This window comes from Lepus europaeus, chromosome 8, assembly GCF_033115175.1.
Source record: "Lepus europaeus isolate LE1 chromosome 8, mLepTim1.pri, whole genome shotgun sequence".
In the NCBI taxonomy this organism is placed as follows: Eukaryota; Metazoa; Chordata; class Mammalia; order Lagomorpha; family Leporidae; genus Lepus; species Lepus europaeus.
This window is the reverse complement of record NC_084834.1, coordinates 3859254-3885775: the sequence shown is the minus strand read 5'-3', so window position 1 is coordinate 3885775 and position 26522 is coordinate 3859254. Positions and strand designations below refer to the sequence as shown.

General features: G+C 37.3%; 1 protein-coding gene across 1 annotated transcript in view; it reads left to right on the top strand.

Annotated features, from left to right (window-relative positions):
• Positions 1-26522, top strand: part of FSTL5 (follistatin like 5) — an 873635-nt gene that overhangs the window by 733540 nt on the left and 113573 nt on the right. The window contains exons 11-12 of the mRNA XM_062198990.1: positions 8557-8583; positions 19006-19124. Of these exons, the coding sequence (XP_062054974.1) occupies positions 8557-8583; positions 19006-19124 (146 nt within the window). The remainder of the gene's footprint in view (positions 1-8556; positions 8584-19005; positions 19125-26522) is intronic.

Below are 26522 nucleotides of genomic sequence, written 5' to 3'. Positions count from 1 at the left end.
GTAATTTTTTCAATTCTGTGAAATATTTGAAGACTCTCTCATATGCATGGATTTCAAAAATGTTACAAAATAAATTTATAATTATATTATTCCATGAATTTTTGAAGTTTCCTCATACATACTAAACAGGGAGGAGTGCAGATTATCTGAGGAGTTGAGGAATAGTAAAAAGTTGTTAGAAATTACACCCTATTGTAAAAGTCATTGGTGCATTGCAACAGCTTTAACGAAAACTTTAAAGAAAACTCTCAAGTTTACCATCTAAAATTTCTTATTTGTTCATAGGCTAAGTAATATCCAAGCAATCAGGGCTGGTTTTGTGGTATAATGGGTTAAGCTGCCACCTGTAATGCTAACATCCCATATGGACACCAGTTCTTTATATTTTTTTATTCTTTTAAAAAGAATTATTTTATTTATTTGAAAGAGTTACAGAGAGAGGTAGAGCCAGAGAGAGAGAGAGAGAGAGAGAGAGAGAGAGAGGGAGAGAAGTGTTCCATTCTGCTGATTCACTCCCCAAATGACCCCAATGACCAGAGCTGATCTGATCTGAAGCCATGAGCCAGGGGCTTCCTCCGAGTCTCCCACATGGGTGCAGGGGCCCAAGGAGTCAAGCCATTCTCCACTGCTTTCCCAGGCCACAGCAGAGAGCTGGATTAGAAGAGGAGCAGCTGGGACTGGAGCCAGGGCCCACGTGGGATGCTGGCCCTTCATGACAGGGCTTAACGCTCTGTGCCACAGTGCCGGCCATGGACACCAGTTCTTGTCCTGGCTGCTCTACTTTCAATCCAGCTCCCGGTTAATGTGCCTAGGATATCAGCAGAAGACCATCCAAGGCCTCGCGCCCCTGCAGCCATGTGGGAGACCCGGAAGAAGCTCCTTGCTTCTGGCCTCAGATTGGCCTAGCTCTGGCCATTGCAGCCATTTTGAGGGGTGAACCAAGGGATGGAAGATATCTCTCCTTCCCTCACTCTGTAACTGCCTTTCAAATTAATAAATCTTTTTAAAAATCCAAGTTCTTCTATTTCTCTAAGGATTTTCTTTTCTCAAATGGTAATAGAGTTCTCAAAAGGCCTATTAAAATTGATACATATATTTCATTTTAAATTTTTTTTTAAATTTATTTGTGAGGCAGAGTTAGCAAGACTGCAGAATAATAGAAGGAGAAATGGAAAGAGGGAGAGTAGCAAGGACAGGGAGAGAGAGAGAGAGAGAAAGAAAGGGAGAGAGAGAGAGAGAAAGAAAAAGAAAGATAAAGGGAGAGAGAATCTTCCATCCCCTAGTTCATTCCTCAAATGGCTGCAATGACCAGGGCTGTTCTATTCTGGGTCTCCCTTGGCCCATTCTCCTCTGCCTTCCCAGGCACATTAGCACTGAGCAAGACGAGAAGCCGAGCAGCCAGGATTTGAGTCAGGGCTCTGATATAGGATGCCTGTGTTGCAGAGAGCAGCTTAGCTCTGGGAGCCACAATGCTGGCTTCTGTATCCTTTTATCCAATGCAGATCTGATAACATTTCTATTCATATAATTTCATACGTATGACCACCTTAAGTTCTGTCAAGTATACTTATGGCTCAATAATTCACATGGCAGTTACTTAAAATATTTTGTAGGTTTTTTTTTTTTAATTATCTTGATATCCCTGTGGTACATTTTATAGATGAGAGAATGAAAATGAAAGAGCTACATACTCACAGTGACGGAGTGCATGGGCAAGTCAGAAGGCAATGGTTCGGCCGGCGCCGTGGCTCAATAGGCTAATCCTCCGCCTTGCAGCACTGGCACACCGGGTTCTAGTCCCGGTCAGGGCACTGGATTCTGTCCCGGTTGCCCCTCTTCCTGTCCAGCTCTCTGCTGTGGCCCAGGTCTCTGCTGTGGCCTGGGAGTGCAGTGGAGGATGGACCAAGTCCTTGGGCCCTGCACCCGCATGGGAGACCAGGAGAGGCACCTGGCTCCTGCCTTCGGATCAGCACGCCGTGCCGTCCGCAGCGCACTGCCTGCGGCGGCCATTGGAGGGTGAACCAACAGCAAAGGAAGACCTTTCTCTCTGTCTCTCTCACTGTCCACTCTGCCTGTCAAAAAAAAAAGAAAAAAAAGAAAAAAGAAGAAGAAGAAGAAGAAGGCAATGGTTCTTCCTGTTGACCAGTGGCCTTTTTATCCACAATGTTTCAGAATGTCACTGTTTAACATTTATCATACAAAAACATAAACACTAGTGTAGAGAAATATCAAGTTACTTCCTGTCATGGGCTTAGAATTTCTGTGCATAAAGATTAGTTTTCGTGATCTGGCTAGGGAAACATTAGCTGGAAAATATTTCCTTAAGTTGTTTTCTTTATAGTCATCTCTTAGACTAAATGGATCATCATCTCCCTCTTTGCATACCCCTGCAGTCTCTTCCCACGTGCAGTAGGGAAGTCCTTCGCTGCCTGTCAAGTACTGAAAAGATGAAGGTGTCCTTTACATCACTCTGTTCATGAATGAAGAACCAAGATCTGCCAGTGTTTCATTGGGACAACAAAGCACCTGAGAGGGCTGACTTTATAATGAAACACGGCTCAGTGTTGGAGGCTGAGTTCATAATACCTTTTGCTATGCATTATTACAATTTTAGTTCTTTCTGCTTTTGCTTTTCTGGTGAGACTTCCTGATTCCAGTTACCTTCACAAGGAATCTGATTATCCCATTTCATCACTTCATAGAAATTATGTTCACAGTTTCCCAGCCACTTTCTAGATCGTCTACCGAATAGAAGCTGAGAACTATGGACTGATCAACTCACGTTAGACACCAGGTGGGGACTGTGTGTAGTCATAGAGGGGAATTGACTTCAATCAGTGCTGAAGGATGGATAGGTTCATGTAAAAGGAGCTTTGAATTTGGCATATGGGAGAGAATGTACTTGACATATCTAATATAGTTTCTATCATAAAAATAGTATGGTTTAAATGTCTCATTTCATTCTCCATATGTACATTCAAAGGAATTTCAACTACTGTGACATCAACCGTGCACTTTTTTCAGTTACATTAAATTTTTATCTGCATTTCCTTTTAAGGTTGCCCTTTTCCATTTGCCTGGCAGAGTTAAGTCAATTCTTAAATCCAAAAGGGAAGCAGTCAATAAAATTTCCAGCTTAAATGTTATCCTTACATAAATGTACTTTATCAAAAATGTTTTGCAGTGGTGAAAACCTTAAACTTTCAGATAAGGAGAAAGACAAGTGCAAAAAAGGATGTTGAGTTATAAAGCCAGACAGCTTTTGCAAGAGTAGCCAAGAAAAATGGCTATTTACTACTGCATCATGCTGGTATGTAGTTAACTCTCTGATTGCTGTCACATTATGACATCCAGTGACCCAACGCATTTCCTCAGAGATAGTATGTTTAATAGGAGTTCCATCCCATTAAATATTATTTGTAAATTCCCAATATATAAAATAAGGCAATTTATTAAATGCATTAATAAAGCATTCAGTTATTGCTGTCAGGCATCTGTTCCATTAAATGATATTTTCATTATAAGAGGCATACTATCTTTAGAAATAATTTCACATTTCAATTATGTAGTGAATAAGTATTGAATTATGGTAGTCTATAACTTTGTGATTTGATTATTCAGTTAAAATATACAAGATCAGATACTTTTTATGATATATAAGGAGTAACTTAATGTTTCACAGGATTCTTTATGTAAAACAAATAATTTAGTTAGTACAAACTCCTGGTTCCAGATAGGTTAACCAGAGATGAAATGCTAAGCCCAGTCTTAAAGAATAAGGAGGGGAAAACGTAGGTGAGGAATTCTCGTAAGGATATCTCTTTAAGACGTAAACGAGGGATAGAAATCATGGTGCGTCAGGTTCAGCTGCCCCTGTGACGTCCACATCACACATCAGAGTAGTGGGATTCAGTCCCACCTCTGCTCTGACCCAGCTTCCCGCTACTGCACACCCTGCAGACGTTGTCTCAAACGCTTGCGTCCCTGCCACCCACATGGGAGACCCAGGTGGATTCCTGCCTCCTGGCTTTGGCCTGGCCCAGCTCTGGCTGTGGTGTGCATTAGGGGAGGGAAGATCCATATCTCTCTCCCTTTCTCTCTCCCTCCCTCCCTCCCTGACTCCTTCCCTCCTTCAAAGAAATAAAACAATTAAAAATAACATAAACAAAGAAGAAGAGATTCAAAAAGATTCAATGTTTGGAATGTGAGTTTAAGATGCCACAAAGTATATAAGTATATCATAATATCATAGATACTCAAACGTGCTATGCTAAAGACGTTGAGGCTACATAACATACACACACAAACACACATTTTATACAGATGAGTGGGACAGTTACATCTGTGTTACAGATAGTTATTTATAATCTATGAAGAATAAAGTAATATGCAAAACAAGGTTATTCCAACATATAAGCTACTGTTCAAAATGTAAAAATTATAAATCAGCACACTCAAATAAAATAATGAGCTAAGGACATAAATAGAACAAAGTGTTCTTTAAATATTTATCAATGGTCAGTGTCACTAATTGTCAAACTAATTTACACATATAGTATTAATTCTTTATATTCTCATTAAAATTTTATATATTCACATATGCACACCCACACCCACGCTCCCCACACACACCCCAGTAATAGTGCATCTTTGTGCTGGCGTTGTGACACAGCCAATTAAGCTGCCTCCTGCAGTACTGGGATCCCACATGAGTGTTAATTTGAGTGCTGGCTGCATCACTTCCGACCCATCACTCTGTTGATGTACCTGAGAAAGCAGCAGAAGATGACCCAGTGTCTCAGGACCCTGAGCACATGGGATACCCAGATGGAGTTCCAGGTTGCTGGTTTTGAGCTGGCCCAACTCCAGCCACTCCAACCATTTGGGGAGTAAACCAGGGAATGGGAGATATCTATATTTATCTGTGTGTCTCTCTCTGTAACACGCCCTTTCAAATAAATAAATAAATCTTAAAAAAACAAAACAGTAGTCAATCCTGAGTGTGGTGGGATGAAAAATTTCAGAATACTGATGTTGCTTTCCCTGGCAACATTGGGTAAAGGCTAAATAGACTTCCGTATGTCTTGGGGAAATGTATATTTTGGGGCCGGTGCTATTGCACAGCAGGTTAATGCCCTGGCCTGAAGCACTGACATCCCATATGGGCACTGGTTCTAGTCCTGGCTGCTCCTCTTCCGATCCAGCTCTCTATGATGGCCTGGGAAAGCAGTAGAAGATGACCTAAGTCCTTGGGCCCCTGAGCCCATGTGGGAGACCCAGAGGAAGCTCCTGGCTCTTGGCTTCAGATAGGCGCAGCTCCGGCCATTGCAGCCACCTGGGGAGTGAACCAGAGGATGGAAGACCTCTCTCTCTTTCTCTGCCTCTCTTCTCTCTGTGTAACTCTCTAACTTTCAAATAAATAAATAAAAACTTTAAAAAAATGTATATTAATGAAACTATTTACATATAGATATAGAAAACAAAGAGAACAACACACACATACACATGTATCGGACTCATAAAAGTCAAAAATAGTGGCTGGCACTGTGGCATAGTGGGTAAGGCTGCCACCTGCAGTGCCAGTGTCGTAGATGGGTACTGGTTCTTACCCCGGCTGCTCCACTTCCGATCCAACTCCCTGCTAATGTACTTAGGAAAGTAGTGGAAGATGTCCTAAGTCCTTTGGTCCACGGTTGACCTGAAGGAATCTCCAGGCTCCTGGGGTTTTACAAAACTGTGTGTGCAGTGATATTGATACACAGATGTTCCTCCCTCCCTCCCTCTTTCCTTCCTTCCTTCCTTCCCTCCTGTCTTTCTGTCTCTTTCTTCCTAATGTTAGTTCCTACATATAAGGCAGAACATGCAGTATTTGTTTTTCCGTCTCTGTCTTATGTCACTCGGTATGATGTCCTCAAGTAGCATCCATTTTGATGCAAATGGTAGAATTTCATTCTTTTTTATAGCTGATAATATGTTATTGTGTATATATACCACACTTTCTTTATCTGTTCATTCGTTTGATGGACAAACCTTGTTTGATCCCAACTTTTGGCTATTGTGAACAATGCTACTATAAATGTGGTAGTGCAGGTATCTCTTTGATGTGACGTGCTCATGTCTTCTTGGTATATACCCAGTAGTGAGGTGGTTGGAACATATGGCAAGGCTATTTCTAGTTCTTAAAGAAATCTCAATACTGTTTACTGCAGGGGCTGAACTAATTTACATTCCCAACAACAGTGTTAAGAGGTCCACTTTCTGTATCCTCTCTCAGAATTCGTTACTCTCTGTCTTTTGGATTTTAGCCATTCTGGAAAATTGTGGTTTTGATTTTTCCCCTATCGGTTGGTGATGTTGAATAGTTTTTCCTGTTTGCATTTTTTTTTTTTTGACAGGCAGAGTGGACAGTGAGAGAGAGACAGAGAGAAAGGTCTTCCTTTTGCCGTTGGTTCACCCTCCAATGGCCGCAGCGGTAGCGCGCTGCGGCCGGCGCACCGCGCTGATCCGATGGCAGGAGCCAGGTGCTTCTCCTGGTCTCCCATGGGGTGCAGAGCCCAAGGACTTGGGCCATCCTCCACTGCCACTCCCTGGCCACAGCAGAGAGCTGGCCTGGAAGAGGGGCAACCAGGACAGGATCCGTGCCCCGACCGGGACTAGAACCCGGTGTGCCGGCGCCACAAGGCAGAGGATTAGCCTAGTGAGCCGCGGCGCCGGCCTCCTGTTTGCATTTACATTTCTTCTTTTGAGAACTCTCTAGTGAAGTGTTTGGCCCTTTTTTATTTTTATTTTTTTCTGAATTGATTGTTTTTGGTTGAGTTTTTAAGTTACGGATATATTCTGGATATTAATCTTGTAAAGTAGCTCAGAAATATTTTCCCTTTTGTTGAATGTCTCCACTTTATTGATCATTCCTCCACTGTGCAGCTACTTCTGAGTATGATAGAGTCCCATTTTTTAGTTCTGTTTTTGTTTTGCGTTGGAGGTCTTGTTCAAGAAGTTGTTCCCTATAATAGTGTCTTGGAATGTTTCTCTACACGTTTTCCCACAATTTATTAGGATAATTTTACTTGGTTCAGTTTTCTCTTTTTTTCTGTCTCAGTCTGGCTAAAGTTTTTTGTTTGTTTTCTCAAAAAAACACCTTTCTGTTTTGTTGATGTTACATATTTTTTTGTTTCATTTTCATTTATATCTGCTATGATCCTTATTATTTCTTGCCTCCTGCATATTTTTGGTTTGGTTTGTTCTTGTTTTTCTAAGTCTTCTAGATGCATCATTAGATCTTTAAGTCTAGATATTTCTCTTTTTTTAATGTAAGCAATTAATATTTTAAACCTTGCTCTTAATAGTGATTTTGCTATATCCTACAGGTTTTGATATGCTGTGTTTTTGTTTTCATTTATTCCAAGAAAGATTTTTATCTCATTTTAAACTTCTTCAAAGACTCATTCATCACTAGTTGTTGTTTAATTTTTTAGTATATGTCTTTATCTTATATCTGAAGGTTTTATATTCTTTCATATTTGTTCTAAGCACTTGGAATGCAACAGGAACATCACTATAAAATGTCTGAAGGGATTCATACATTGATGTATGATGTACAATGTACGGATGTGTGAATAAATATTAAGGAGTTAAAAACTGAAAAGTTTCACCCTAAAATGCTTACTTTAATAATTTGTAAAGATACAGAAGATTCTAAAAGCTACATCATTTATGCCTTGAGCCACAAATGAGGAATGCTAAACTCCATTTTTGGAGCTGCTGCATACATGTGTGGATTCAGTTTAACAAAAAGATAACTATATATTAAAAAGAGCAAAGCAATCAAAGAATAATTAGCTATGTATGAGATTTCCATTAATTATATTGTCTTTTTGCTTGTATTGTTTTACTTTGAACATATGTGCTGGATCAGAAGTAGAAAAGCTGCTGCAGGAAATAGCCCCCCTTATGGGATGCCCACATAGCAGGCAGTAGCTTTATTAGCTATGCTATGCCAGCCCCAATTTATTTACATGTTATTCTGTCTAATTTAAAACAGTGAAAACATAAACAGCTTAAAAATAGTGCAAATAGACCACTTCTGTGTTCAAGATTTTATAAGAGCTATTCTTGTTCAAGTAAATTTCATATTAGTTAGGAATACTACATAATGTGATTATTGAGATTTTAAAAGAGCATAATTTTAACTGGTAGTATACTGTTGACTAAGTGATTTCAACTACTAATGCTTATTCTAAAAATTTATTTTGGTAAACTAACTTACATATCCTCTTCAGTGATGCATAAAATGTTCTTTATTCATTAACAAAATCTTTATTCCAAGGAAGAATTGGGTATTTTAAGAAATGCACAGAACATTATTAGCTCATCTTAACATTTTATTGTTCTGTTAATTTATAGTACTTTTTCTTGAATTTGTTGTCAGTGCTTTTATGTACCCTTGCAATGTCTATCCTAGAGAATTTGACCTCTTTAATAGTTTTTTTAATATTACTATGCATCTAAATCTCTCTTTACTCATTTTTCTTTCTCTTTCTTTTTAACATGCTGCAGTAGCTAACATATTATGGAGAGAAGAAGGTATTAAATTCAATTATATTTCATACTTTGTGACTATGTTGCTTGATTTTTATTACATGTATTGGCTAATGTTAATTTCAATAATTATTGAATTCTTCATTTTTACTCAGTACTCTTATGTGATCATATTCCAATATTCTTGTATAAACTTGCGCCACTGAAAATATTTATCCCTTCTCACCATCTTCATTCAGTATTGATATACCAAGAAGTTTCATTACAACATGTTGAAATACTTTCAAGAGTATAAAATTAGATCAAAGAAAGACAAGCAATCTCATTAAGCATAATTTACATAATAAATGCTACCTAAATTTAAGTCTGAATAAGGATCAGAAGCATTTTCATATCAGTGAATATAATACATTATATAAGAATTTGGGATATAAACTTGAAAGACCGGAACTACAGGTAGTCTCTATCACAATTATACATAAAAAAGTGATTCAGTCTCATTGTCTCACAATCTTCTTATCTTAGAAATAAATGTAATTATTAATACTCAGTAGAACTTTTATGAGCTCCTTAAATACAGACAGCACTCAATAAATGGTACCCACTCTTATTTATTATTATAATTGTCATGGTTTTTCCTCATTTAGCCACAAAGACTGGGAAAAATGCATTTCATCAACTACTCGAATAGTCCCTCAATTGTACTTTAATTAAATTCTCAGGAGAAAAATGTCTGTAAGCCAACGTTACACTTCTGATAGGCATTGACCAGGATTGCCTTGACTATAATCCTAGATGGTCTCCTCCAGTGACGGCTGTGGTAAGAAGCAGATGCTGCTCCTGTGGGACTGTAATCCAGTCCTTCTGGAATTTTCCAGTCAATGTTGTTCTCAGTGATGAGGCATTCCATGTATTTCCTCCCCCCACATTGTGATATTTGTTCTCCTTAAGTTTTTTAACATACATTCCTTTAGAATTTGTATTATTATATGAGATTCTGGTGTAACCATACCACTTATTTTCATCCCACTTGGCTACTTCACCTTGAATATACACAATTCAGTCACTATTCGGACATTAACATATTTTAGGGGATGATTCTTTACATCTCTTGACATCAAATAAATATTTCTCTGGGCATATTAAAAACTGATTCTATCGTATCCTTGTAATGGAAGGAACACTAGCAAAGGAGTCAGAGAGAAGTCTGACTGATACAGTTCTGATGGATCTGGCTTCAAATACAAAGCTTCTAATTTAATCAACACTCTCCTTGAAAATCTGTGATAGGCAAATCAATTTAAAGGATGAGAAACAGCTCTTCCTTATACTTTGAATTTGATATCATTTATCAACCTAATTGGTTTATAATAATCCTTAACCAAAGCTAACTCTAATAGCATTATAGGACACCTTCAGACTAATTGACATCATGCTATGCTGCATCATATGCCACAGTATTTACAGTCTAAAATTTCTCGTTTTTTTTTTTTTTTTCTTGACATGCAGAGTTAGTGAGAGAGAGAGAGAGACAGAGACAGAGAGAAAGGTCCTCTTTCCGTTGGTTCACCCCACAAATGGCCGTTAAGGCTGGCTTGTTGCAAAGCCAGGAGCCAGGTGCTTCCTCCTGGTCTCCCATGCGGGTGCAGGACCCAAGGACTTGGGCCATCCTCCACTGCACTCCTGGGCCACAGCAGAGAGCTGGACTGGAAGAGGAGCAACCGGGACAGAATCTGGCGCCCCGACAGGAACTACAACCCAGGGCCCCAGGCCCCAGGCAGAGGATTAGCCTAGTGAGCCACGGCGCCGGCCTCTCCTGTTAGTTTTTGAAAATGCACACTCTCAATATTTGTTCATCAATTTATGGTGCACTTATTCTTCGTGACATTGTTTGACACAATCTGTTCTTAAAGGAAAATAGCTATTATTTTACAAGTAACGTTAGAATGTATATAACAACTATGTTGAGATAAATTTTAAAAATCTTCTATTGTGGCCGGCGCCGTGGCTCAACAGGCTAATCCTCCGCCTTGCGGCGCCGGCACACCGGGTTCTAGTCCCGGTCGGGGCACCGATCCTGTCCCGGTTGCCCCTCTTCCAGGCCAGCTCTCTGCTGTGGCCAGGGAGTGCAGTGGAGGATGGCCCAGGTGTTTGGGCTCTGCACCCCATGGGAGACCAGGAGAAGCACCTGGCTCCTGCCATCGGAACAGCGCGGTGCGCCGGCCGCAGCGCGCTACCGCGGCGGCCATTGGAGGGTGAACCAACGGCAAAAGGAAGACCTTTCTCTCTGTCTCTCTCTCTCTCACTGTCCACTCTGCCTGTCAAAAATTAAAAAAAAAAAAAAAATCTTCTATTGTGTCACCTATAATCAGAGAATTCTGTTATTTACTATAATAAACATTTTAAGAATAGATTTAAGAAGGAACCATGTATGGTTTTTATTCATACACATGTATAAATTATTTTTCATGCTGTCACCATTATTGGCATGACATTATAATTAAAACTTACTTTATGTATAATTAACAAATGATGACCAGAAATAATAGATAAGCTTGAGAAATCTCTGAACCTCAGAAGTTCAATATGCATAATTATTAGACTAAACTAACAAAATATTAGTTATCTAAACCTCCAAAGAAAAATTCTGCCTATATTTTAATAAGAATAATAATAAGAACTAACTATTTCTGAGGTCCTCTTCAGTTTCTGTTCCAGTGGTGTCATGTGTATGTTTTCACCTTTACTTTGGTAAAAGACATTTATCCCAGAGAGAATCAGTTGTAGAATTCCAGGCATTTTAAGGGCAATAATAAACGAAAGTTGAAAATGATAATACTTCTCATTCTGACACTTAACTGTGCTAAGGTGTATTATCTTTAGACTGATGGCTATAAAATTGCTTTTTAAAACACGCACATGATATCTAGAATGGCCACAAGTCTGTAATCTAAACATATTTTGGTGAATTTTTGGTCTGACCAATATTTAAGGCTGGAGCCCAGTGTTCCCCATTTCTCTTCTGTTCTACTTCCAGTTCTATCCAATCATCATTATAATTTATCAGAGTATAAAAAAATGTTAAGAAAGTAAACATCTCACTCATTTATTTAAAAAATTATTTTAAAGATGCTATTAAGCACTTAACACTTAGAGAACTTTGGCAATTCAAAGATAAATAAGTTCTGCTATCTACTCGAAAAATACTTTTAATCTAGTAAGCTAAAGCTTGAGTCATTTCTACTGACAAGTAATTTTACTATATGAATTTTTAAATATACATTAAAACAGTTTGTGTTTTTTCACTTTTTAAATTTTATAGCAAAATATAATAAAGTATTTCACATCACTTATTGAGTGTATAACTAATTCAGGTTTATGTCATATGTCTTAATTAACATTAAAATGTTTTGTTTTACATGGGCACTAAATTAAATAATTTAAGCCGTTTTATTTACCAAAGAATTTATCTTGCATACTACTCACAAGGAGTGGATTTGCATATCACTCTGGCCAATCTATATGGTAATGAGCTCTGCTCACTTCTGGATTACCAGTGACTATATGGGAGCTTGACACAATCACTCAAAAGCATCCATTAAGAGTGAAAGCGTGAGCAAGTCTGATTTCAGCTGGCAATAACAGAAAAACTTTCTGAGGTGCGGAGGTGTCATTCTGCTCTGTGTGTAAAGACATTTTTAGCTCCCAGGACATGATACAAATGGGAACATTACTGAGCCAAAAATCTACCCCTGCTGAGTTATTCAGGGTGAGAACTGCAGTATGGAACATCTATTCCTATATCATTCTTTAGATTAAAAAGAGGAGATCTCTTGTATATTTTAAAATATGTATGTCTATTTGAAGTTTAATATATATATTATATAAAGATTTGGGTCACTGTGAGGTGAAGAAAATGCAGGCAATGAAAAGTTTTTAAACTCCAAGACTTATTAAAGCAGCTTTGACCACCTAGCCACTGCATCATCGAATTATAACTGGCAGTTGACTATGTTATAAATGCTAAGGCAATGGCAGTTTAAGTCAGAAGAAGACAGAATCATACAATTTCTTTGGTTATTGACTTAAATATATAAATAATTATGCATCACAATAAATCACACAATTTCTAGTATAAATTATATACATTATATGGTGTGTATAATAAATGATATATAAAATACATAATAAAATATATAACATATATAATATACTTATATCCACATGCTACACTGTTATTTTTCTGCAGTTTCCCATCCCAAAGATTCAGATAGGAATGTGCATGACCTCTAACTTTTTTTCTCGCTCCCTTTCATGTATTTAAAGGGGCAATATTGATTAGAAACTCCTCTGGGAAGCACTTCTTTCTGCAAGTAACTCTTGCTTATGGCCTCCTCTGTATAGACAGAAAAACAAAGCAAAAGGAAAGCTCACAAGGAGCAAACAATTATGGATCACTCTGAGCCACTGTACCCGATTAGATTAGCAATCGACCTGGAAAAGACAAAGTGAATGTGTCTCTTCACGGGGGAATGAAAAACAAAGAAACAGCCTACACGTTTCCTAGTCTTTCCTGTGACTAGAGCAGAAAAACTTCCCCCGAAATCACAAATGTCTGTAATACTCCACTGCCCAAGGATTCGTGAAGAAAGAAGTATACTTGAAAGCTTTATAACTGCCAAACTTTTGAGACTCAGGCACCCTTCATACTCAAAGATTATTTTGTGTGTGTTTGTGGGAGTGGAATGAGGGGGTATTTCTATCTGCTAATATTTGGACATTAATTTTTTTTAACTTTTATTTAACAAATATAAATTTCCAAAGTACAGCTTTTGGATTACAGTGCTTTCCTCCCCCATAACTTCCCTCCCACACACAACCCTCCCATCTCCCACTCCCTCTCCCCTTCCACTCGCATCAAGATTCATTTTCAATTCTCTTTATATACAGAAAATCAATTTAGTATTATATTAAGTAAAGATTTCAGCAGTTTGCACCCACACAGAAACACAAAGTGTAAAGTACTGTTTGAGTACCAGTTATAGCATTAATTCACATTGTACAACACATTAAGGACAGAGATCCTACATGAGGAGTAAGTGCACAGTGACTCCTGTTGTTGACTTAACAATTTGACACTTTTGTTTATGGCATCAGTAATCACCCTAGGCTCTTGTCATGAGTGCCAAGGCTATGGAAGCCTTTTGAGTTTGCCAACTCCAATCTTATTTAGAAAAGGCCATAGTCAAAGTGGAAGTTCTCTCCTCTCTTCCGAGAAAGTTACTTCCTTCTTTGATGGCCCGTTCTTTCTGCTGGGATCTCACTCACAGAGATTTTTCATTTAGAGGTTTTTTTTTTTTCCCCCCCCCCAGAGTGTTTTGGCTTCCCATCCCTAAAATGCTCTCATGGGCTCTTCAGCCAGATCCAAATGCCTTAAGGGCTGATTCTGAGGCCAGAGTGCTGTTTAGGACATCTGCCATTCTATGAGTCTGCTGTGTATCCCGCTGCCCATGTTGGATCGTTCTCTCCTTTTTAATTCTATCGGTTGGTATTAGCAGACACTAGTCTTGGTTATGTGATCCCTTTGACTCTTAATCCTATCATTAGATCAATTGTGAACTGAAACTGATCACTTGGACTAGTGAGATGGCCTTGGTACATGCCACTTGTTGAGATTTAACTGGAATCCCCTGTCACGTTTCTAACTCTACCATTTGGGGCAAGTCCAATTGAGCATGGACATTAAAAATTAAAACAGAAATCTGAAAAATATGCATTGATTAATTAACATTATAAGGAGAAATCATAAACCCATTACTTGGTGCAATAAGTAGCACAATATTTTTTAAAAGATGCATTTTCCAAATCAAATTAGTAGAAACCTTGTTTTGCATTCTGCCGATCTCTTTAGTGTTCTGTTAAATCGATTATAGGTTCTTACATCTATTTCTACATTGAATTGTTTCAAAACACACATGACATCATTCTTCATGTAGCCCACTGTGAACTTCACTCTGGGAGACAAGGAGAAGGAAAATGCAAATGACGTCTTAGTATAATTATGAACCAGTTTTTATTCCATAGACTCTCTGGAAGGTCAACTTGAGAAATACACTACTATAAAGTCAAGTTTATGTATAGTTGGCTTCTGTACCATTAATTTATATATATATATATATATATATATATGACATATATAAACTAATATCCTAGAAGACCTAAATTTGGCATAGAAAACCAAAAATAGTACATTTTAATTAGGTTTGAGGAAAAAACGAAAACACTATTCAAATTTGGGACTTAATTATTTCACCATTTGCTTTTTTCTGGTAGTTTTTCAGGGGAGCAAAATCCACTGTAGACATCATGACATTACCATTTCTTGGTATCTTCCAGTTTCCAGTTACTTTGCTAGGGTTTTACCTTCTTACTCTCATTTAATTCTTGGAACAGCTTCATGGCATAAGTATAATTATCTTCCACAAATTCGACATGAGGAAATTGGCTGATTTGTTAGCAGTCCCTGGTGAAAGATGAAGTGCTGTAGCTATGATTTGCCTCCATTCTGTCTAAATTCAGAGGAGGAAGTTTATGTCTCTTTTTTATGTTCCCTCACTCCTGCTCTCCAAAAAAGATTGCATGTAGAATCTTAGTAATTAGTATGAATACATACATATACATATTATTTGCTCTTTACACATAAAGTTAATGAATACCTCAAGTGAAAATTTGTATAATCTTTTATTTCAAGCGTGTCTTTCATCGGGTAATTCATATTGTATGGAATATATCTTCAATTAATTTATATATGCATAGCACTATAGCAGCAAACTTAAAAGGAAATAACTGTTCAGATCTTAAATTTTGCTTCTAAAATCTAAATAAAAATTTTGAGGAACAAAATATGTCTTTCAACAAAAGGCAAAATATTGCCACTTGTGAGTAAGGACGGAAAGAACTCATAGACAGCTATACAGGTGTAAAGTTGTATTTAATAAACACTGAAATTGTTATATAGATGTTTATTTTGTATTATTATTTTAACTAACATAATTATATGTGGTATTTTGTGGTCATTACTTATTCATAAATTCTAGAAAGTCACTCTCCCTCTGAAACAATAAATTTAAAAACCTAAACTGTGCCTAATAATGTTACTTTCTTCTCTAGTAACTTGAAAAGTAGGTTATGCCATTTATAAAAATGCTGATTTGTAATTCAGATCTTAAACAAGGAAACAGACTCTCAGATTTGAAAGAGTGATTTGGATAGATTAAGTATTTTTAGAGAAAAATACAGCATAGAAATTTCATCAGTGCAAGAAATTATAATGAAATCCCTTTGTCTCTATTGTGTACAAAATATTATAAAATAGCATAATACGGAAAATATTTCAAGAAATTTTGCAAACAGTCTTGAGTCACAGACGCTGTCAGGTTCAAGCACCTTCAAAATCAGTTTAGAGGAAATATTTGAAGAACAAAGGAAGGTAGACATGTTCATTTAAAAATATTCAGCATCAAATATGGTCTGTAACTGGCACAACTGAAAATCGGATACCATATTATGTTTTGGTTATGTTCACAGATTTCAACAACAGTGTTCAGGAATCAATAACATTCAACTGAAAGTTATTGGTAAACGGCATAAAATCAATCTTACATTAATGTTTACATGGAGCCTTACTGATACAAATCAAAAAGTTTTTGCATCAGTACTGATGTTTTTATAAACCTTATCCTTTGGACATAGAATTTACATTGTGTTATGCACAAATGCAATTATAAATAACTGCTGAAAACTAGTAATTTTTACTTTATGAAAAATGTGTCTTGAATATCATTCTATGCTGTTTCCACTAAGGTTCAAAAATATCCTGTCAATTATAATGCTCTCTGGAGTGTTAGTGCATAATTAATTGATAATAATTTTGTCTTAAAATATGAGTGTTAGGAATCACTTATAAAATTACAAAAAGAGATACCAAACTGGCGCCATGTAAAATGTATATGTATTTTAGGTTCAGATAATTTTGAATGCTACAAAGGAAGAATGTATACACGTTAAGTATGAACTACTAAAAAGCCATAATTAATTTTGAAACCATTTTCTTTTAAATCTTAAGAAAAGATGAATACATGTACAGATAGGCAAAATGTGTGACTTTTTCATTTTCTTTCTTTCTTTCTTTCTTTATTTTGACAGGCAGAGTGGACAATGAGAGAGAGAGACAGAGAGAAAGGTCTTCCTTTGCCATTGGTTCACCCTCCAGTGACCATCACAGCAGGCGCGCTGTGGCCAGCGCACTGCGCTGATTCGAAGGCAGGAGCCAGGTGCTTCTCCTGGTCTCCCATGGGGTGCAGGGCCCAAGCGCTTGGGTCATCCTCCACTGCACTCCCGGGCCATAGCAGAGAGCTGGCCTGGAAGAGGGGCAACCAGGACAGAATCCGGCGCCCCGACTGGGACTAGAATCCGGTGTGCTGGTGCCGCAAGGCGGAGGATTAGCCTGTTGTGCCACGGCACCGGCTGACTTTTTCATTTTCTAATAATGTGTATAAGGTTACCTATGACAAATTTGATGAGGAAATATTTCATAAACCAATGCATTTTCATTGTGATTCTAATGGGTGCAAAGCTCCTGGCTAGACTTAATAGACCTTTGAGGTATTCTAAATTGGAAAAAAGGCCGGCGCCGTGGCTTAACAGGTTAATCCTCCGCCTTGCGGCGCCGGCACACCAGGTTCTAGTCCCGGTCAGGGCGCCGGATTCTATCCCAGTTGCCCCTCTTCCAGGCCAGCTCTCTGCTGTGGCCCGGGAGTGCAGTGGAGGATGGCCCAAGTGCTTGGGCCCTGCACCCCATGGGAGACCAGGAGAAGCACCTGGCTCCTGAATTCGGATCAGCGCGATGAGCCGGCCGCAGCGGCCATTGGAGTGTGAACCAACGGCAAAAAGGAAGACCTTTCTCTCTGTTTCTCTCTCTCTCACTATCCACTCCTCCTGTCTAAATAAATAAATAAAATTATTTAAAAAAATTGGAAAAAAATATATGCTTCAGGAATATTTTTGTATTTAAATAAATTATCTTCCCCTAAACAGATGTTTTTAGAATTTAAACATATTAAAATCATTGATTTGGCTTTCCAAACTATCAGTATTTCAGTTTTACTGCTTATCTTCAAAGTACAGGAGTTATTACAGAAATATATAAGGAATTTTGCCTGAATAAATTTGTACAGATCAAGACAAACAGACAAAGCAGCGTGGGTCCAGAAAGAAAGGCCTACATGGGCTTAGGGCCAGGCTCGTTGGAACAGTGTAGAACAGAGAAATCAGAGAATACATGTGCAAGAAGAGCTGGAAGCTCCCTCCGCTCAGTCACCTGTTAACCCCAACTGTATACTAGGTGTGAAACTTGCGGACTCCTGCATCCTGTACCTAGGGGTTCTTCAAATAGGTGGACAAATTTCTGAGATGTCCCAGATCTGTAGTGTGAAAAAATTTTGAAATATGATTTAAGTCATTACACTGAGAGTTCTCTAAGACCTTAAGATATTCTTTTTTTTTTTTTTTTTTTTTTTTTTTTGACAGGCAGAGTGGATAGTGAGTGAGAGAGAGAGACAGAGAGAAAGGTCTTCCTTTTGCTGTTGGTTCACCCTCCAATGGCCACTGCGGCCGGCGCGCCGCGCTGATTCAAAGCCAGGAGCCAGGTGCTTCTGCAGGTCTCCCATGGGATGCAGGGCCCAAGCACTTGGGCCATCCTCCACTGCCTTCCCAGGCCACAGCAGAGAGCTGGCCTGGAAGAGGAGCAACCGGGACAGAATCCGGCGCCCTGACCGGGACTAGAACCCGGTGTGCCGGCACCGCAGGTGGAGGATAAAATAATTGTTTTTAAAGTACAAAAGTAGAACCCTCTCCACAAATTGCAGTATAAAAGCTAATACGTAAAACCACAGAATGGGATTATTTTGACAACTGCTAGTTGAGGACAACATATTCTCTGAAATTTTGAGCACTTGGTCCATTGGATCCTGTCTACCTTTGTATGAACTAAACTCCTACCAAGAATGAAATGTAGTTTTTCCTAGTGAGCCCTGACAAAAATAATGGAATGTAAATTTTATTCTTCAAACAATATTTTTTACCTTAATTAACATGTACATTAATAATAGAAAGCAATCAACATATCTATGTATCAAAAATGTATAATTGTTTTGAAGTATATGCAACAGTTATTGAACTATATTCAAGAAACCATTAAATTGCAAATCAGGAAGAGTACAGTGGAATGTCTGCATAATATCAAAAAGTGGCTCGGGTATACAGAAAGGCCCCATATGACTTGCTTTATTAACATCACACGGTTTCATACATTGATCTCCTGCTGAGGATTTGAGGGACACTGTGTTTTTGCTACAAAGGTTTCTGATAATTTTATTTTGAACTTTTGAATATGTTTTTATTCTTAAGGTCTGGGAATTGGGAACATGTTCTATGTTTTTTATGAAGATGGAATCAAAGTGATACAGCCCATAGAATGTGAATTTCAGAGGCATATTAAGCCTAGTGAAAAGCTCCTTGGATTTCAGGCAAGTATCTGAAAAATTCCTTTGCTGTTTCATACCGCAGTTTTGTTAAGTGGAATTATGTTTTGGATATACAGTGAAACCCATGCACATTTGAGCCTTTGTTGGGAGGAAAATATTACACTTTTGATATTGGCTGAGACTTTCTGCAGGTGTTATATCTGAGGAGATTAAAACAAAGTATTGTGTATTCCCAAGAAGCTACTTATAATTAAAATGAAGATGATAGAAGCAAAATACCAAGAGGGAACACCACATGTAATGACTTAACCTGCTCCTTAATTTAGAATGTCTCCTGTTTTTGTAAGCAATGGTTAATTTTATAAAAATGAAAATATGTGTATAATTTTCTGGTGGAAGATTGGATGCATTAGATGCTCTGTAAATGTTAATGTGTTTTTACTTTTTATTTCATTTTTCATGAAGTCATGAGATGGATATTTAGATTTATATGGGAAAGTAGACTTCTACTTCATATTTCCCAGGAAATATTTTGATTTGTAAAATGTTGGTGTTACATTCAGGAAATCAAAATCAGTAACAAAATCTGCATCAATTTGATACATTGAGGACTATCTTTTATTTTGGCAGCATAATGAAAACTTATGAATTATTTTCATCTTTCTCTGGCTGTGTTTATTTCCAGATAAATATGTGTGCACCAAAGCATGTAGTCATGCTGCCCAATCATTCTTACACTACTGCGGACTTCCACTAAAAATGCAAAACTATTGTCAGTTGCAAAGAACACCTTATCAAGGAAACCTCTCCTGGCTCACATTTAAAGTTGATGTGGCCATGGGCTTGACTAAAATACATATTTAATGTCAAAGTTTGGATCATTTATTTTCAACTTATGATTCTAGCCTATCAACATACAGTCTTGCTGTCATAAAATGATATACGAAGACAAAAATTTACACTTTAAAGTCTTGCCCCAGAATGAAGGAGGGATAAATATTTTGAGAGTGAGATAAGATAGACAAGCTTCCTTGCACATACTCTCTAGGAGAAAGCAAACTAATGCTTCTTATTTACAGAAACCCGAGTGTTCAGTTGATGATGGTCATGTCTGTTTCAACAAATGACACTATTTTCAATTTTAAAATATCTCAATCATGGATGAAATTAATAAATAGAATTATCAACATTTTGTTAAGTTATAGCTTAGCTACAAGCACAAAACATTTCCAATCATACATGCTATGTTGTTTACTTTTGTAACCTTATTATTTTTTTTTACCATAACAGAAACATGGTTGTATTTTCAGTACATAAATTCCATCAAACAAAAGTAACACTACATTAAAATAAAAGGGAAAAGCATGTTATTTCATTTGTAATGAATGTCAAAATGTTAACATACTTAAGCATAAATGAACCCTTACAATTCACAACAAAGAGACTAAGGCTATATGAAGATGACCTCATTCAACATTTACATGACAAGAAAATTCTTATGAAGCATTATTATTAAAATATTGATATCTAATATACACACACACATACACACACATGCAATTTTAGGAAATGAGGAATTATCATCCAAACTCTGGTAAGACTTTCTCCAATTAGTGGAAAACCACTCAAATATAGATGTTGTATATGTTTAGCCCTGGAAATTGCAACAAACAAAAATTGAGACTGCTCACTACATAGAAGCTCATGCAAAAAAATTAAACTCCCCTGGCACATTTCTAACTCCTGTGCCAGGTGATTCCAATACAATCCCATCAAGATGGCATGTACCAATGTAACCTTATTATTTAAAAACCCATTTATGTTGTTTATCTGAAAGGCAGAGAGACCTTATATTATGTCTATATTAAATAAGGTGTATTTATGTCCATATATATGTACAATAAACAGATGAATAAAACACACATAAATAAAAACACACATTCTTGATACAGAACAATCCCAAAAACTTATGGGAGGAGTTGTTATAGAACCTCCCGAAGCTGGGTCTGATCTCCCAAGTGCGGAAATCCTGTCACTGACAGTGGGGTGATAGGAGAAAGGAGGTGTTTATTGCACAGTACACAACAAGAAGCCAGGCAACTCTCCATTTAGTTCACAGGCTCCCCAGGGGATAGAGTGGAGTTTCTTACAGATTCTGGTGGTACTGACAGGTGCAGGTTCACCTCTTCTCCAAGTTCCTAGTTGATCAGAAGTGTTTGTAGGTTTCCTTTGATTGGTTGGGGTGATACTGTGTTCTTTAGAAAATTTGTATGATGGTCAAGTGGGGTTCAGTCATTCTGGGGATACATGCAGGTGGTAGTTTCTTTCTGCCCTGAGCCTGGAATTCTCCTGCCCACAACCTGGAAATCCCAACAAGAAATCTCTGGAGACAACACCAACCATCAAAGCGTTCTCTATTGGGAAGCACGTGGCCTCATGAGTTCAGTGACTAGGACCTTGTAGGCCAACTGTATACCACTCCCTCAAATCACTGAGTTAACTTTAGTAAGTGTGTGACTTGCTATCAAAGGGCAGGCAAGGACTCTTTCAGCTGAGGGAAGCTGGCAGACGGGGCCTGCTGGTATCTGGCATCCGCATTCAAGGTCCTGCTTGGGCCTTGGTTTAATTGTTACTTGTGATAAAGCAAATGATTTGATTTTACCCCAAACATATGTGTTTTCATATTCTGAGTGAGAAATGTAGTGAAGGGTATAAATATAGAAAGCAAGGTGTCAAAATGATTATTTAAATCAAGGCAAAATCATTTTGTAGGGTGATTCTGAATCTTGTAAAACCAACAATTTTGAAGCTAAATGACGCACATTTCTTGGTTATATCACAGAATTCAAAAATGTAGTCTCTAATACTATCAAGATAACCTGTGAAATCTTAATTATAAAAGTGTCAGTCATTGAGTTGCACACGCAGATTCAGAGACAAAGCCACGTCCTTACTGCACCACAGGCGTGTTATGCTAGAGCATCATGAACACTTCAGTGCCGTGTGACCCAGGCTTCAAGAACATGCTTTTCTAGGACAGCTTCTTATGGTTCTCAGTGAGCTAATTTAACCACTTGGGCTGTAAAGCTAACACAACAGGCAAACCTTTGCTCTGACAGTTTGTGATATATTTTGACAACAGAGAAGAGAACTTTACCTACATGAATGTCTCTCTTTAGAAACTTAAAATATGTAATTAGCCATCCTTGTAAAACAATCAAAGTATACACTATGTAGAATAATACATGGAAGAAAAATGTAGATACTTAATGTATATTTAGGAAGAAATTAGAAATGAATATATATAATTATATATTATGCATATTATTTCTCACAAAAAGGATTAAACATGGATATAATAATTTTCAAGGTCACTATCTACATTAAAAGATTAGGAGTACAGTTTCCATGGTAGTTCATAGCAAATATAAGTAGAATATAGAAAAATGCTTGTCTATTCCAAATAAGTATAATCTTATATTACACCTATCATTTAGATGCTATTTGGAAAGGGCATTTAACCTATCAGTTAATATGTCAGTTAAGACACCCTTATACTGTATCATATTACCTATGTTCAAAATATGGCTCCAGTCCCTGGTCCAGGTTTTCTGCTAATGCACAACCTGGGAGTAGCAGCTCAAATATATATATCCCGCCCATATGGAATATCTATATCTATATCTATATCTATATCTATATCTATATCTATATCTATATCTATATAGTGTTCCTGGCTCCTGTCTTTAGCCCAGGTCAGCCCAGGTAGCACAGGCACTGGAGGACGCTGGCGAACCAGTAGATGAGAGTTCTCTATCTGTCTCTGTTCCTTTCTCTGTCTCAGAAATAGATCAATGTTTTGTTTTTTTTTTTTCTCGAAAGAAGATGAAGCTTGCTCACTCTAAATAAAATGTAGTGTTTCATGCAATGTCATATTATACTAGGTTTCAGCTCTTGATAGTGAGTCGGTGAGGATTCATACAACTAATTTTCTGTTATCTTTTTTTCATCATTTTAAAAAGATTTATTTATTTATTTATTTATTTGAAAGGCACTTACAGAGAAAAAAAGAGATACAGAGAGAGATCCTCTGCCTTTATACTCCCCAAATGGCCACAATGACCAGAGCAGATGCAGGCTGAAGCCAGGAGTCAGGAGCTTCTTCCGGGTCTCCCATGTGGGTGCAGGGGCCAGGCACTTAGAACGTGCCCTGCTGCTTTCCAGCAGCATTAGCAGAGACCTGGATCAGAAGTGCAGTGGCCAGGACTCGAACTGGCACCCAATGGGATGCCAGCGTCACAGGTGCAGCTTTAGCCACTAAGCCACAACACCGCCTCCTGTTATGTGACTTTTCTAGATGGAATTTATGCTGCATTTTTCCTAGTTTTACACATGATTCCATCTTGTTGGCTAGAGTATGAACTTAAAGTAAATATGAGAACTCAAACTAGAATAAGTTTGGAAAAAACATTGTAAGTTATAACATCAAGAATGAACAGTTTTTCCAATTTACCATCTTTTTCACTTTTCAGACTTTCAAATACTATGTTGTCCTAGTCTGTAGCTTTTTAATCTTTAATTTTAAAAATTAAGTCAACATCTATGTTTCTTATACCTCCAACTACTGCTCTTTACAAGTGCAGTAATATCCCTTATTCTTTAAAGGAAACTAAAGGCACTTCAGCAGAACTTTTCTGTGTCTTATGATGAGTAGGTCTTATACTGTAGAACATGAAGTTTCTGTTTCTAGTTTTAATGTTAATTTAAATGATATTGACCTTTAGAACTGAACAGATTATACTTTCAACAGGAAATTTGACATGAATTTCTCCAAAAATGTCTATTTTCTAGGTTTGGAATTTCACCATGTCAAAATTATTTTACCTTTATAGATAAATACTATTAGTACTCCGTTGGAACAAAATTTGAATATGGAACTATCTTGTCCATAGAGCCTAGGGTAATTAAATATTGAAAAAAGTCAGCCGGCGCCGTGGCTTAACAGGCTAATCCTCCGCCTTGCGGCGCCAGCACACCAGGTTCTAGTCCCGGTTGGGGTGCCGGATTCTATCCCGGTTGCCCCTCTTCCAGGCCAGCTCTCTGCTATGGCCCGGGAAGGCAGTGGAGGATGGCCCAAGTGCTTGGGCCCTGCACCCGCATGGGAGACCAGGAGAAGCACCTGGCTCCTGGCTTCGGATCAGCGAGATGTGCCGGCCACAGCGGCCATTGGAGGGTGAACCAACGGAAAAAGGAAGGCCTTTCTCTCTGTCTCTGTCTCTCTCTCACTATCCACTCTGCCTGTCAAAAAAAGAAAATATTGAAAAAAGTCACACAAATAAGAAATGGAGAAACTTGATAATCGGAATTTCTGTCTCTGCAGGTACTCCATGGCACCTCAAGCAATGCAATCAGAGCGGCCACCATTTCCCTTAGTAATACTTTCAATTTCCCTCTCAGCACTTCATTCTCTTTCTAATACAATTACTACTTCTCCTAACTCAGTCCACAAAAAATACTCACATTAAAATATCAGCTTTAGTACATGATATGGAAAATTCATTACTTCATGAAGACAGTGAATAACATTTGAATTCAACACCATTCTGTATTTCAGAGAGGTAATCGAAATATTTCTCCCACTTACTCTATTCTCAGTAGGACTCTATTCAAACATGGATTAATGTACAAAGAGTTATAGAATGATAAAAATTTAAGCTTTTATTCTCATTTATGGTTACAATGATATCCTGCAAAGAGCTTCCTAAAGAGAGTAATGTAAACTACTTCTAACAATTTCTTAGAAGATTACTCTGTAGATTTAAAAAGAAATAGATTTATGAAATTGGCCTTTGAAATCCTAGATTGAAAGAAGTCTTCTAATGTTTCATTAGCAATCATACTGCTTGATAATAGTGTTTCTTTCAGACTTCAGATTATAAAGCCCAACATTAGGAGGAACAACCGTAGGGGAGCTTGTAAGTTGTGCGACAGTGTTACAATACAGCTCTGTAGCTTTATTAACCTAGTCAAATAACTTTATCTAAAATAGCATAGTAAATCCTCTTCAAGAGATTATTGATGAGAGTCAGTCAAGTTATTTGGATGGATGAATGTAACTGCAATGATGTATGTCTCACCAATCCATTAACAACGTTTTTAGAGTTTTAAATGAGTACTAAGGACCCACTTAAGGCACATATAAAAGTTCATTCCAAACACTTCAGAAATAAACGAATAAATGTCCTTAAAGTTACTTGATTTTTTCAATAAGAACTTGTTAGGAGTAAATTATCAAAATATTTATATGCATCTTTAAACATCAAAAACTTTTACTTGAGATTTATAAAGCCACAAAGACCTCTCATTTTAGTCTGATTAAAATGCATTACAGTCACGTAAAGTACCTATTTGATTTTGTAAATAATAGATTTGCAAAATAAAAAAAAAATCTGAGTATGTAACAAAAACATTTCTGCCCTTCATACTTACCTTTGTCCAGTTCTGCTTCATACAGTCAAGTATATTTAATCATTTTAAGGGATGTATTCAGTAGTGCTATTTCTTGAATTATAAAAAGTAAATATATTTTTAAGGCAAGTGTTTCTACCAGCAGTTACCATGCCTGTGTCCCACATAAAGGTACCTGGGCTTGAAGTCTGCCTTTGGCCCCTGACTCCTGCTCCCTGGTAATTGAGACTCTAGTAGACAGCAGTAACCGCTCTAATAGCAGAGTTGTGAATGTCTACATCATGTAACTGGCCCTGGGCCAGCCCCAACCATTTTGGACGTTAGGGAGTAAGCTGATGAATTGGAGTTCTGTCTGTGTGTCTGTCTGTCTCTGCCTCTCAAATTAATAAATATTTTTAAATAAATACATACTTTCTGTTGGTGTTTCTCCCTGAAAGATTATGAATTTGCTTCCATAATCTTAGCATTGTAAATATTACGTAATTATTTCTATATTTTTTGCCTTTATTTTTCTCAAAATTTTCATTGAACGATAATTTTCTAGGCATTTGCTTGATTCTCATTGATAACTTTATATTTTAACAATAATTCTTAACAGTTTATGTCACCACTACAAGCATCCATTTCTTTAATTTCTGTATTTTGAATAGGTTACAAAGATCAGTTTGAGCCATTTGGAGATGATAGGGAAATAAAAGCACTGTAGAATAAATTAATTAGTGTCAACGTGCTTTTATTAAAAATATTTGGATTTATAAATGTTTGAAAAATAACTGCTCAGCATTTTCCATAGACTTTTTAATATATAATATGTCATATAATATGGTTTTTCCCTCCATGGAAATTAAGAGACAATTACATTATGAGAAATACAGTGAAAACCACTTAAATCTCAAAATTATAGTTTTTTTTTAATGATTTAAGTGGCTAATTTAGTCCCTATTAAAACTCATTTTCCTCTAGTTTGTTAAT